A 15,388-nucleotide genomic window follows, 5' to 3' on the forward strand; every position below is an offset into this window, starting at 1 on the left:
TAGTCTCAAAATAAAATGCAAGATTTTGCAGTATTTTAAGCTTTAGGATGACTGGCAAATAAGTTGCCGGATAATTGTAATATTTTAAGCTACGTGATGACTTGCAAATTTTTGATTACGCAAAAGCTACGTTTTCCTATTTTTGCTTAATGAAGATCGTATTGTTGTACTACTTTGTTATTTAATTTTTTTAATAATAATAATTTGCAATTAAATAATGGGTAAGAAAGAGAAGAATCACTTGAAGCAGTTGAAAGAGATTCACAATTTGATTTTCTTATCGAAACTGGCTTCCGGATCTTCGACTGTTTATTCGTTGTGGGCTTATCAAACCCGCCTGTCTGTAGCTATAAAGATAAAGAAAAACACTAAAGAATCAGAATTTTCGACCAGTCACTGGATTAAATGCAATCATCCCCATTTGATACCGTTACTTCGAGTCATTGATTTCAAAGATGATTATGTAGGTTACGTTATGCCTCTGGCAGAATATCCTATTCGAAAAGTCATTTGCACCTATTCGAATAATTCTGGAAGTTACGAGCAGGCAAAGTTGTGGATATATCAGCTACTGACAGGTATATGCTACTTACACGATCAGAAACTCTGCCATTTAAATATAAACGTCGATAATGTATTGATCGATAAAGGGCAGAATGCCCTCTTGGCTGGGTTTTCTAAGATAAGATACGAAGGAGAAACTTGTGACGTGGAAGAAAAGGATTCTATCTATCTACCACCAGAATGGCGTTCGAAAAGACAATTTGATAACTTTTCGGGGCAGAAAATGGATATGTGGTGTTTCGGAATAACTGCCTTAGCGATTTTACTGGGAAAAGAATTTGAGAAAATGGTCTACTCGTGGAAAGATATAGTCATTTTTTCCAAAGATCGCGTGAAGCTATTGACGACAAAAATTGCCGACAAAGAATATTTTGAAAAAATATTTAAGAAAGCGCATCCTTGTTCGTCCATCACTTCGACCAATGCCGAAAATGCACATTCGTTCTTTAACCAGCTTTTAAAAGAAGAAGCTCAAGGTAGATGCGCATCGCAAGATGTCCTTTGTCACTCTCTCCTTTGGCCTAACAATAAGTTTCAAGTGGGAGCTGTAGATAAAAACATGCCTAAAATCCATCAGGATGACGGTCTTCACGAACGTCGTGAGTATTTGACAAAACTGGGATTAACTGGCAGTTAATTACCTTAATTTAAAAATTCTATCTCGTTTTAGTTTATTCGCTTCCGAATGAAAAATCTGTTTTCTCTATAAGGAAAGAATTTAGCTCGAAGGAAGATCGATTTAAGAAATAATTTTAGTATCAAACACGAAGCATAATTCTGAAACACGTATTTAAAAATTTTTCAAAGGTTTTGATCTTGTAGAACAAAATTCTAAATGATAAAAATTATAATAAAGTTTAAAAAGTTTTGCATTTGATTATAGTTAATCTTTTGTTTATAGTAATACAAAGAAAGACGTAATGTTAAATCAGATATTTACCATTTTAATTGCTCTAGAAGCAGGTTTTTTTAAATGTTTTGTTATCGGTTCGTTTGCAACAAAAGAATACTATTATTTTTTTTTTTTAAATATTTATAGTCAACTAAATGATGTCGTGCCAGGCAAATTCTTGCGTTCTTCATATGGCTGGTCTCAATCCAGACCAGTTGGAAAATGCAACTGCCTTGTCCAAATTGCCTGCTTTTAAAAATTTACAACGTAAATTAGATAGTCATGAGGTTTGTAATGTTTAAAATTTTTTAAAAAGTAAATAAATAAAATAATGTTTTATAATAACATTCTAAAAAATGCTATTATAAAAATTATCTAATGACATTTAAATACTATATAAATATAAATATTTTTGTTTATTAATTTCGAATTCATATTATTCCGAAACCTCGTTGCGCCTTTATTAAATTGGCGCCTATGGCGGGGCCACATTGGCCATACCCTAGTTATGGCGCTGTCCTTGATATCTGTCACATTTGAGAAAGTTTTAACGGCAAACGAACCACAGGAATTTTTCGGGGTCGTTCGGGCCCCGTTTTCTCCACCCGGTCGCCCCTTACTGGACAGGCCCACTAACGGGGAACCAAGATAGGTCTAAAAATGAACGTTCTTAGTGCCCACAGGAAGAGAGTCAAAAATGAAAAAAATTGTTTATACCATTCATAAAGTCATTCTTGTTATTAGCAAAATAAATCATGGAAAATGGAATAGGATAAAAAGATTCTAGAAAATACTAGAAAATAAACACTGATCTTTATCATGTGTTCATCGGACAAACAATTCACATTATTTCGTCTATTTTAACAATGCATTTCGGATTGGTAATTTTCCAATCTCTCTTCAGACTCACTGCTTCAGTGTCTAAGGTTGTTGTTATCTACAACATAACAAACAAAAAGTTAGTTCGTCTTATTACACTTTTGTTATCCAGAATGATGCATATAGTGCACAATTTGTACACATCGTAATGGTGCAGTTTCTACATATCACTCTCTCATTTACTGCCATGTTTTCTTTTGTCTATTTTTGATGGGCAAATGCAACGCTTTTTCCATTTTGCACAATTATTGGTTCCTTATTATCTCTTAGTAGGATTTTAACTTCAACAATGTGGTTCATGATATGTCAAAGGTCAAAATGTAATTTTTCATTGTAAATATTTTCACAAATTGAAACCAAAATTTTCACAAATTATAATTATAATAAAAACACAACTATTAATAAGAACACTATTTATATTCTGAAAAAAAAAAACACACTCCGAAAAAATCACTAACGTACTGAGTATGGTACAGATCAGATTGACCTAAGTACACTATACAGTAAATAATCAATCATATGGCTAAGAGTAGAGCATTTCAAGATCTGCCTCGTACTTAGATTATAAAAATATTGTTATATTGAGAGTTAAGAACTACACTTAGGACTTTAAACTCTGATCTTATCTTCTTTATAATAATTAAACAAAATTTAGAAAATAGCTAAATTCGCGATGAAACAATCTAAATTTATATTACTTATCTAATTGACTAAATATCAAATTCAGGGGCAAACAAAACAATCTAGATTTAGATGATAAAAATAAATTCTAAAGTGACAATCCTGCCCAGCATGTGGTATAGACTTCGATGTTTTGAATGTTTTGACTTAAAGTAATATGGCGGTCGATATTATCAGTCGTTGCCACCAAGAGCGCTGTATCTAAGGAACAGTCACTATGTAGTATATTCTAGCTCGTTGAACGTAATACAAAAAATTAAAAAATCATTTTACAATGTTAATTTTAGAAAGTGAAAGCACTTAATTTTACAATTAAATTTAAAAAACCAGGACTTTATAAACAACTTACTCTATATTTTATTTTTATTTATTATACAAAATTATTTTATTATTAAAATATATACAATGAGTTATTGTTAAAATAACATTTAAAAACACAGCTTATTAAATATTTTATAAATTTAAATAACGTTTAGGACATATTTGCATATTGATTGGAAAATGCTTTTTCCACAGCGATCGATTTGAAAAGTAAAAGTAAACAGATATCAATCGATTAAGTGCGTGCTCTGAAAGACACGAATATAAAAGTACGGCACATAATACATGTAACGCGACGGCCGAGGCGGTCCAGGCGCCATTTTATCGCTCCAGAGGACTCGAAATTACATCCTAGTGAACAACTTCAAAAATTTTTTCACGGGTGATCTGTCCCACATATATAAGACTCCGATCTTCATCATATAGTTGCAGCCTGGTTGAACTTATTGTGGGCCCGAATGAACTCGCGAAGGGCATAGATAAAAAAAGACCGTGGCCCAATACAGAAACCCACAAAAAAGTTTTTGAAGTTGTTTGCCAGGATTCGATCTTGTGCCATTCGGAGCGGTAATAAGCTGGCGCTGTAACTACTCCTACCATTTGGCCGTCAATTCTTCTTAGTTTACTATATCATGTTGCTCTTTATTCATTTTTACAGTACAGATATAAACTATATTATGAAAAAATAATGTATTCTTTTAAACCCCCGATGATTTTCAAAATACTGCATATCATTTAAATAAAATCGACTTTTCATAAGCATATTTTATTTTATTTTATTTTTTTTAAATTAATGATTTATATCAGTTGAAATACTTTTTGATTACTTCTTATTCAACGATGCTAAATTTTAACTGCAGCCAATCAGATTTTTTTTTGTTTTTGTAATATAATAATTATATCATCGAGTAAATAAATAAAAATCAATATTAAAAATGACGTTATTTTAAGAGAGAGAGTAGAGAGTAGAGTAGAGTCGACGTTATTTTAATTTCTAATAGAAGCGCGCCTCTAGCGGAAGATATTTTATTAAAAATTGTAACCGGTAATGTCGTGTCGTCTGTTTTCGTTGCTATCATTACTTAACACGAAATTAACGATTTTTTTGTAAAAATTGAGTCGTTTTTTTCTCTTTAAATACTTAAATTGGTTAAATAGAATATTTGCAGACGTTGCAATGAATATCAGAACCTGTTTACAAGTAAGAATTTAAAATTTTTGTTATTTCGTTAATGTTATTTAATTAATATGATTAATATGATTACATAATTAACTTATTTATTTCTTATCAATACTTAAATACCCAAACTTGTATCGAACGATTATATATCAGAATTAACGAAATGACATTACATAAATAAGACTGTCGATTTTCGGCTTGGCGCGTGTTTAAACTTGAAATTTAACTTATGTATTTATGCTCCATTGTGAACTGTTATATTTTCTAAGATGAACGTTTTTCTACCATTGATCTATGACAGAATCCCTCGCGACTTTTACACTTTACTTACAACGGTGAGGAACATATGTTTGAGAAAAGCAATTAGATGGGCCAGGAGATGACTATTCTCTACTCCGGGAAGTCATTTATTACACCAATAGAGCCCAGATATATTGGTTACTGTCAATGTGAAAATAACATGTTGGGTAAACATGCTTGAGAAAAGACTCCATGATAAACATGCACAGAAATTAGTTTGGATCATCAAACACCAGAGAAATGATTTCAACTCCAACCATCCATGTGGATTGATTTGTTGGTATAATATTCAACCTCCTTTGACACTCAAGTATGCTGTCAAACAGGGTCTTATGTATTGGCATCCAATACCTTCAGAAGTATTCCTGATGATGAAAAAAATGATTGAAGGTCTAGATCAGTGTTTCTCAACGGGGGCGCTATTGCCCCATGTGGGCATTTTTCCATGTTCAGGGGACGATTAGTAACAATTTATATTTTTGGGGCGAAAAAGCAATTTTCTGGGTGATATACTAAAACATTATATTAAGAATAATTAGATATTTTATTCGTTATATCGTACAATAATTAAACAAATAACATTATATAGTCACTAGTCTATTCGATGCAGTACGAATTTGGCATTAGCCTTGTCCCCTCGGCATTGGAATTTTGTAGTGAAGGGGCGATACTACCTAACGGTTTTATTGAAGGAGGTGATGATTCGTTACAGGTTGAGAAACACTGGTCTAGATCAAACCAGTAAAGAGTATTGATGGAAGACAACAGTGATCATCCATAGCATTCCAGTTAGTAATTCTGATAAGACCCTGTGGTTGTCTAGAACAGTGGTTCTTAACCCAATTACTTATTAAAACACTCATAAGACAATATCAACAGTCTAAGAACAGACCTCTTCCACATGAGATACAATGGATGGTGATAACTAGAGAATGGATTTTAAGGTGCAAAATTATGTTCAGAAAAGGGGAAAAAAAGCTTCTGAAAAGTGTACAAAAAAAGGTGATGATGAAATATATTTATTGAGGTCTAAATCAATTACATGACTGTAGCAAAAATCATATTGGTGCAACCGTAAAGGCTCTCACTATGAGAATGAAAGAGCATGAGTATACTATTAGAAAAAAATTCATCCACAGCCTTGTCCTCACTTTCAGTTTAAGAAGCTGTTTGTGTTGATTTACAGGACACAATTGCTACACAGTTTGATAGGGCACCTCTTAAATATCTGGAAGCCATTGAAATATACAGGGCATTTAAGAAGGGAGTAGGGATTAATTCTAAAGAAATATACATTATCCATACAGCATGTGCTTTCTTTGAAACAAAATTTTTCTTTCTTTGTCTTACACCTGGGATGGAGCATTTTTGGCACATAGTTTTATGTATATGTATGTAAATCTCATTACGCCATACAAATACATACTTCTGTGAGTGGAACTTTAAAATTGGTATTTATATTTTAAAGGTCAAAAAATGATTTTAAACTAAATTTGTAATTTATTCAAAAATCATATTTTAATTTATTTGTTTAGTTCTGTATTATATACAGGGTGCATAGGAAAGTCCCTTTAACTGGAAAATTCTTGCAAACGGAGAGAGCTACAGCTATGCAAGTGAGGTATTAGTATAGTAAAGCGACTATGCCCGACCTAATGCTGGCATTTATAAAATATTTTAGGTTCCTTCCAGAGATAGTGCCAATAGTACTGTAATCCATCAAGACCATCTAAATCAGGGGTGTCCAACCCGCGGGCCGCATGCGGCCCAAGGCAAGTTCCAATGCGGCCCAATAAACGTGTAAACAAAACCGACAAATTCTTTTATTTTTGTTTATTTACTTATTTCAACGGCATAAACTCAAAAAAGAAATTTCACAAAGCTGTAAACTTTTATACATATTTTATTTTTGAGTGAAAAGGAAATATTTTCAAATACTTGGAGATGTGTGAATGATGAAGGAATACTAAATAAAGCTGAAGTTGTGACTCAAAGGATTATAGACCCAAATTTGAGAAAAGGAGAGAAAGGCCAAAAGATAAAAAGTAGTGAGGAAGGTTGGAAAATTAAGGGTCAATATTTGCATAACAGAAGGTCTATTTAACCTTTCTCACTACTTTTTATCTTTTGGCCTTTCTCTCCTTTTCTCAAATTTGGGTCTATAATCCTTTGAGTTCCAACTCCAGCATTATTTAATATTCTTTCCAGCATTGAAAGACCATTGAAAGATTAGGCTACCCTTTTTTCAGTTTGGTGTAAAAATTTTCATTTTGCACATTGGCTACTTTCTGGGCTACATATTATTTATAAATATATTAGTCAAATAAAAATGCACTTTAAAATGGTGTTTCGTCGTTTTTTATTAATTAGAGACCCGAATAAAACAAATATTTGTGTTTTTCAAATAAATTTTTGTTTGTTTCCTTTATAATAAATGAATTTATTTATTTCTAAGTAAAATTTGAAAGGATCTGTAGAAGTAATTTTTTAAAATATCCTTATTCGTGATAAAGTTTTAATATTTATTACTATTATCTAGACATGTTAATCCTTAAATATACTTGTATATTTAAGGATTGGGTCACAAATATATTATATATACTTGTGGCCCAAAACTCCATGACTTCTTTTAATGTGGCCCAGAAGAACAAAAAGGTTGGACACCCCTGATCTAAATAATAATTTATTTTTTACTGAATACCATAAATTTTCATTCTTTCCTCCATTACATATGCTCTTTCATCTAAGCTATTCTTGCTGCCATTTTATCCTTGATAACTTTCTTTTAACATATTCCAGATGTTTACTGTCCTTTACCATTTTCCAAACTGTGTATTGGGATATCATAATGTCATTCCTAGAGGCAATCTGTCTTGTTGAAGTTTGCCTGATACAATTCATAACATAACATGATATTCCAACTGCTGTCAGATTTTCCTATAAACACTGAAATTTCCATATACTAAAATATGGAAATTAAAATGGCTGTAACTTAGTAAATATGATGAGTTACTTAATTTGACCAATTCTGTCTAAAACTTTTCCTGATATCCTATCTAATGATATAAACTGTTAAATTCCAACTTTGGTTAGAAATTTTACACACAGTTCTTTCTTTAGTTTCATATATATATATGTATGTATGTATGTGTGTGTGCATAATGATACGGAAATTCCATTGGTTGTTACTCTGTAACAACCAATGGAATTTCTGTATCATTATGAAATTCCATTGGTTGTTACTCTGTAACTGTGAGTTGGAATTTTGTAGTGAAGGGGCGATACTACCTAACGGTTTTATTGAAGGAGGTGATGATTCGTTAGAGGTTGAGAAACACTGGTCTAGATCAAACCAGTAAAGAGTATTGATGGAAGACAACAGTGATCATCCATAGCATTCCAGTTAGTAATTCTGATNCATTATGAAATTCCATTGGTTGTTACTCTGTAACTGTGAGTTACATGATTAAACTTATACTGCCTAAAACTTTTTTCATATACTATCTCATGATATATACTGTGATATCTCAATTTCTGTCAGACATTTTCCACATACAGTACTTGGAAATTCCATCAGTTTTTACTCTGTAAATGTAACTGAATTAATTTCAATAAAATAGAGAAATTTACCTAATAGAATAAAGAGCATATTGAACATTTGCTCAATATAAAAAAGCTAGAGAATAGAATCCCCTGATTTCAGAGAATTAAAATTTCAAATATACATTTATTGAACAGAAAACGTACTCGGCAAATTAATAATCAAAATAATCAACACCTAATCCGTTGCCGAGGGAATTTAAATAAACTCCCTTGGCAACGGATTAGGTGTTGATTATTTTGATTATACATTTATGTAAGATTCAAATATAATTTATAGTAAACTAGCTTACCCGTCGCGCATTGCTGCGATCTCAGAAGAAAGGAAATTTAAGCAAACTCGTTATGATAAAATTCAATTTACATTTTATCATTTTTATTGAAACTTATTATTATTATTAATTTTCATCGGTAAAACATTTCAAAGTATTGTTTCAATTCTATTTATTTATTGGAGCGCTTGTGGATACACGATATTTTTTGTTTTTCCGTCTGGTGCGTACACGAATAAATCAGGTTTTCCAATGCGTAAGCCAGCCACATACAGTGTCCATTCGAGAAGCACTGATTCTCCAAATTTAACCCACACACTCGCAGCGATTGTCAGAAGTGCGATATTCCCCATTTATATATATATTTTAATCCTTTATAATTTTAATTATTTAATTGCTCCTTCCTCTCTTCCTTGGCATGTTGTGAAATTTCTGATAGTTGGGTAATAAACCGTTTTATTGTAATTTGTCTTTTTAAATTATTTTGAGTTGATATTAAAATTTGGAAAAGGGGATTCCTAGATCGGTAAAATAGGCGAATTTCCTCCTACGACTTCGGTTGTTGTTCAGGATACAGTTAAGGTTTTAACAAAGTTCGAGCAAATACGTAATTAGCAAAAAAAATTGAAATAAAGTGATTAAACAAAAATTATTACAAATATCGTAGATAACAGTTTACAAATGCATATATAGAGATATTTTTTTGAAATAGGGGGAAATGGTCTTCACAATTTGAAATCGATCAAACACACTGACTCGATACACTCGTATAAACGCGCGCCATCTATCGTGGGTTAAATGTACTATGCCAGAAACCTTCGCGGGAGTGTATTAAAAAACTTTCCTAAGTTTTATGGCAATCGTACTATGCCACAAACCTGCGTGAGAGTATATTAAACAACTTCCCAAAGTTTCATGGCAATCGGATAAACGGTGTGGTAATGCATGAAGGACATAAGACAGACACACAGACATACATTCATTTTTATATATATAGATAACATCTTCCACACTTTTTCCAGCATGAAATCCTTTATTAAAATGAACACTAGAATTATATTTCAAAAGCAATGACATCAAAGACTATCATGATTTTGGAATTCTCTATTAAAATGTTTAATATGTATAAGAGTAAACCTGGCCTTTAAAAGGTGCTGAAACATTTATTTTAATAATGAATTTGGTGCTGAAAAGAGTATGGAAGGTGTCATTTAAAACATTCTAGTTTTCAAAGCGTTACATATATAATTTATTTATTTTAATATATGTAAAATATATATATAGTTAATTTATATATGAAAANTTTGACTACTAATCATATGAAAATAATTTTTATATCATTTTAATTTGACTAATAAACCTCTGTGTAATAGTTAAGAATAAAAATGCATATTATTGTTATCTTTTTAAATTTCCACAGCCTTCATTAATTAATATAAACATTACTTTTGAACTAGTTTAGTTTCTTTGACTACTAATTATATGAAAATAATTTTTATATCAAACAGTTTGGTTATGTAACACATTACAGAGAGAGAGCAATGTGGAGTGGGTGTGTGTGTGTGTTTGTAGGATTATCAATATTAAATATAGGAATTTTTAAAGCTGTGTGACAAATATGATGAAAACTAGGATATTATTATGTCATCTCAAAGTACATCAGAAAAAAACCCAATTTATTACTTTGAACCCAGTTAGATTAATTATGGGGCCTACTCTAAAGGAATGATAAGCTAACTATGAATTGTGAATACAAGAAATTGCAAGAAAGGTTTTGTTGGTTACTAGCAAAAAATAATAAAATGATAAAACGAAAAAAATCTCTTGAAGTAACTAAAGTTTACACAATGCTATTATTGGATGATTAAAACTAAAAAAATGAGTTAAATTGCTATCTAAATTTTACAGAACATTGTTCTAATATATATTTCTTTTATAAAGTAATACTTTTGGAAAATTTTATAAATTATAAAGCTTGATATGAATTGATTAATTTCTTTCATTTCATTTATAAATATCATAGCAGAAATGAAAGATAAGGAATTTTCTTTTAATAATTTAAACCATTTTAATTATTTGAACTATTCTCGTTAAGGATGCAAGCAATATTAAATTTTACTAAAAAGTCAAATAAAGTTTCTTTTAAGTTCCCCCTTTAAAATTTCTTTTAATTTTATTACTTGGATAAAATTTATAAGCAAGGATATTTATTCCATTGTTGATATAATTTATTATTACACTTTAAAATACTTTCCTAGGACAAAAATTAATATTAATTTTACATAGTGATCTATATGCAAACTTTCAGATTCATATTTTAATAACAACAATAATGTGAAAAATAGTGGATAATAGATCACAAATTCTCATGTTTATCATCATTGAATGATTTTTGTTGTTAAAGAATTTTGTAAAAAAATTTATTATTTTATTTTGTATTTTAAAGAGGTACATGTTTTAGTATTTTTAATTACATTAAATGTAAATCCACATATTTCAGTTTTTTAATTTAACAGGTTTATAAAATAAATATTGGCAATTTGTAAATGTCTGTTAGTTATCGGATATATGATTTTTAGAATTTTATCAGTAATTCAGAAATTACAGACACATCAGTTTTTGTATTTTCTGAAGTTAAAATATTTATTTTGTTGTGCTATAAATTCTGATAATTATAATCTTTATCTCTTAATAGAATATAGATATTTTATGTTCAACAAAATTTTATATAATATGAGTTTTTTTTTTATTAAATTTCTCATTAAATGATAAGACATTATAAGTAATAAATTAAATTATTAAAACTATAAATATGGTAGTAAATTGAAACTTTTGTCATACAATAAACTAAGTTTTTTCATTTTCTTCAAGAAATTATTTATAAAATTTTTAAATTATGATTATTGTAAAATTATTGAAAATAATTCATGTTTATAGATACCTTCAAAATATACTTACTTCACATTATCAATATACAACTGTTTAAAAGTTTATTTATTAAGATTGTAATCAAGAATACCAAAAAAAAATAAAATTAGTACTTAATTGCTAAAAAATATAATAGGGTTAATTTTAATGAAAAAAAAATTTCAAGAGATTATTCCAATGGGTACACAACAACTCGGCAATAGAAATTTTTTGGCATGCTTTGCAAGCATACAATTTGGTAGATATTATTAATTTACTTATTTATTGTTAATATTGATAAAATATATATATGGTTAAGACTTACAAAGTATGTGTTGTTTTAAGTTAAGAGTTATTTCCTACTTGGGAAAAGGAAATGTTTTGGAACATCGTACCATCGTTAATTATTGTATATCAGAAGCAGTTAATAAAGCCCATCAAAGAAAAGCAGTTCTTTGAAAACAATCTTTCAAAGAACTTTTATACTTTTTTTGTTTTAATTGGACTGCAATTTGAAAAAATTGTAGACCTATAAATTCCACTGTCGTCCATCTGTCTGTCTGCTGTCTGCTTATCTGTCTTTCTGTAATCTCGAGAATGGAGTTAGATGAAATCAGATATGGAAACCTTAGGGGCAGGAGTCTCCCGATTAACTATTTATGAACTTACAATGCAAACCGGAAGTCATGTTATTTCAATTCAAAAATTTTCCCCTGAAAGCAGTTAATAGATAACCTGCACAACTGTTGTTAAAGAAAACGTATGATGTACTGTTCAGGGACTAGGGCTACTATGAGAATTTCCTGCTGTTGGTTGATTAAAGTATATAGTAGAATTTTAAAATACAAATTTGGAAAAAATAATAGTCATCTTGAATTGATGCATAAAATAATACCCCTAGAACTTAAGCCAGTGAGTAAAAAAAGGGAACAGTTCTATTAATTACATTTTGCAATTTTCTCTTCCTCTCTGTTTGTTGCAGTTATATTCTGATCTTTGTTTTAATTTTTCATTGCTTTTCTATCGACTATTTTAAGACCAAATTTGTGGCCCACCAGTGGCCAAGTGGTCTTCATTTCCTGAACACTGGGAGTTTGGTTATGGGTTTGTGCCTCATGCGGACGGGCTGGCCACGTGGAGTTTTCTATATTTCTCCATGTCTGTAATGCCTAAATAGGGACCAGTTTCTCTTAAAAAGACCTCCCGGAAGGCATCCCCTAGGCAGATCACCCAAGTGTTGCGTTGCCATAACTGAACAAACAAACAAGACCAAATTATGTTTTAGAGGCAATAATAGTCATAAATAACTCTCAACCAATAGAAAGGCAGTGAAAAAATTAGTAAAAAAGCAAATGATATCTACAGAAAATCATCTGAGATGAAAAAATATTGCGTATAGTAAAAATTATGGCACCCGAAGAGTCAAATTTTTTCTTGGGAGTTTCTCTTTGATAAAGATAAGTGTGGCCCTTCAAATCGATACCATAAGCTTTTTATTTTTATCCCTGCATTTTGTGTTCTTGCTTCAGTAACATGGCAAAACTTTCAAGAACCCATTTCAAAGAAATTCTTTTTCTCACACATTGAAAGCTGGCCAGACTGTCGCCATGAAGGATCCGGGATCAAATTCCAGTCAAGATAGCTGCAAAATAATTTTTTACGTAAATCTACTGGTGCATCGTTTTCCATCCTATACCCCTGCTGTATCAATAGCTAAACGGATTTGATCTTTAACACTGGTAGTTAGCTTGGGTTGACAAGTGACTCATGAAGTTTTCCGGGTTTTCTTCATGTCTATAATGTCTGAATAAGGGCCAGTTTCCCTTAAAAAATTTTCCAAAATGCACATTTTCCAATTAGCAGATTGCTCACGTGTTGCGTACCAGTATCTAAAACCAATCAATCATTATAATCATACATTGAATAAGTCATCTGCTGTTTGAGTTACTCATATTCTACCTAGTTTCAAGTTTTTCACTGCTTAAAAAAGTAACTCCATTTATATTCAATATTTCAACAACCATAGTAATTCTTATATAATACCTACTGCTGAGAATCAAACAAACTGTTTTCAATTTGATCAATTTTCTAGAACGTTTACAATTTAAAATCAATTTAAAATGAATTGTGAAACGATTTTGTAATGTCGAATTAAAGCTTCTTTAAGCTTTATTTGAATATACTTGCAACAATATATAAAATATTTGGAGGCGTCAGCATCAGCAACTGCGATGTCCCGTCATGAAGGTGTTAGCTGTGATTCCTGTCGGAAAGGCAACTTCAGAGGAAAACGTTACAAATGCCTGATATGTTATGACTATGACTTATGTGCTACTTGTTACGAAGCAGGAGCTACCACAACTCGACATACTACAGAACATCCAATGCAATGCATTTTAACTAGAGCTGATTTTGATTTGTACTATGGTGGAGAAGCAATATCTGTTGATCAGCCTCAGGCATATACTTGTCCATTTTGTGGAAAGACTGGTTTCACAGAGACTACATTACATGAGCATGTAACATCGGAGCATCCAGATACATCATTTGAAGTGGTATGTCCTGTTTGTGCAGCTCTTCCAGGTGGAGAACCAAATAACGTTACTGATGATTTTGCAGCCCATTTGACATTAGAGCACCGAACTCCAAGAGATTTAGATGATTCCTCTAGTTCTCGTCAAGTTCGTCGAATACCTCATCCTGGTAGGGGCATGAGTAGTGCTCGACCACGTAGGTCGCAAATGCAGTTTACTTCAAGTGGCTTATCTTCTCTCTCTCCAGGCAGTCGGGAATCAATGGATCCTATAGCAGAATTGCTTTCTCAACTGTCTGGAGTGAGACGAACATCCAATCTTGCTCAGTCATCAACTGCATCCACCACCACTACACAACTTCAGCAACTCCAGATGCAGTTACAGTTAGAACGCCAACAAGCTCAGGCAGCTCGGCAACAGTTAGACCGTCTCCCACGGAGACAATCTCAAATTGGAAGCGGAATGGTTACTGGAAACTCAGGTGCCTCTTCTGGTGGAGCAGTTGCTGGTAGCAGTGGCGCTGTTCTTTCACATTGCACTATTGTCCTAGAGCCCACGCCTTCTCCTGCAATAGCTTCTTCTGCATCATCACAATTTCTATTATCTAGATGTATGGATCCTTCTCTTTCCGAAAGTGAACAGCAGAATTTGGAAATAGAAAGTGCTGATCGTAGTTTATTTGTTCAAGAGTTATTATTGACTTCATTATCTGAACAATTTGCAAATACTCCAGATTGGGATGCCATTGGAAAGAAATTAGGTCTTCGTTTAGGAAGTGAACCCAGTGAATTTTCTTACATGCAATCAGCTGCTATTGCAGGACAATGAACCAGTTTGAGAAAATATTATGAGGATAAGAATAGCAAAAAAAATTGTCCAAATAAATTATTGGAAGAAGAAAAAAACTAAATATATTGACAACTAGAAATAATGGTAAAATCCATTAAAATAACTCCTTTGTAATATATTAAAAAAGAATTTTTATATACAAATTCTGAATAAATGATTACATTTTTTGGATAAATTGAAGAATTCTGAAGATTTTATTCTGAAAAATGCATTATATAAGTTTAATTTATTTTAAAATATGATTCCGAAGTTAATTGAGAGATAGGAGGGAAAATAAGAATTGTCTTTAGTGGGTAGCAATTTTTTTTAAGAAAAATGAACGTTCAACTTTATAATTTGAGAATGAATTCTGAACTTTTATCAGTACTTAGACAACATAAAAAAAACACATCGAAATTTTTGGAGTTAT

The 15,388-nt window shown here is 31.2% G+C and overlaps 2 protein-coding genes and 1 pseudogene across 2 annotated transcripts in view; 2 read left to right on the forward strand and 1 right to left on the reverse strand.

The window, feature by feature from the left end:
• The first annotated feature begins 88 nt into the window (after positions 1 to 88).
• Positions 89 to 1,422, forward strand: LOC111623662 (probable serine/threonine-protein kinase DDB_G0270146). Its single transcript, XM_023366331.1, has 2 exons — positions 89 to 1,163; positions 1,235 to 1,422. Exons 1-2 carry the CDS (start codon positions 218 to 220, stop codon positions 1,312 to 1,314), a joined length of 1,026 nt encoding a protein of 341 aa, XP_023222099.1. The 5' UTR covers positions 89 to 217; the 3' UTR covers positions 1,315 to 1,422.
• Positions 1,423 to 13,693: 12,271 nt separating this feature from the next.
• On the forward strand, positions 13,694 to 15,367 carry LOC111623669 (annotated as a pseudogene).
• LOC111623680 overlaps positions 15,036 to 15,388 on the reverse strand; it is a 2,371-nt gene continuing 2,018 nt past the window's right edge. Inside the window, exon 2 of the mRNA XM_023366347.1 lies at positions 15,036 to 15,051. Coding sequence (XP_023222115.1) covers positions 15,036 to 15,051 — 16 coding nt within the window. The remainder of the gene's footprint in view (positions 15,052 to 15,388) is intronic.

This window comes from Centruroides sculpturatus, unplaced genomic scaffold, assembly GCF_000671375.1.
Source record: "Centruroides sculpturatus isolate CEXI.00-Female unplaced genomic scaffold, Cexi_2.0 scaffold176, whole genome shotgun sequence".
NCBI lineage: Eukaryota > Metazoa > Arthropoda > Arachnida > Scorpiones > Buthidae > Centruroides > Centruroides sculpturatus.

Bases quoted from the DNA above. Each gene is read 5' to 3' on its own strand.
- LOC111623662 (XM_023366331.1), top strand. From the start codon at position 218: ATGGGTAAGAAAGAGAAGAATCACTTGAAGCAGTTGAAAGAGATTCAC. The intron at 1,164-1,234 runs GTGAGTATTTGA...ATCTCGTTTTAG, and splicing joins TGACGGTCTTCACGAACGTC to TTTATTCGCTTCCGAATGAA.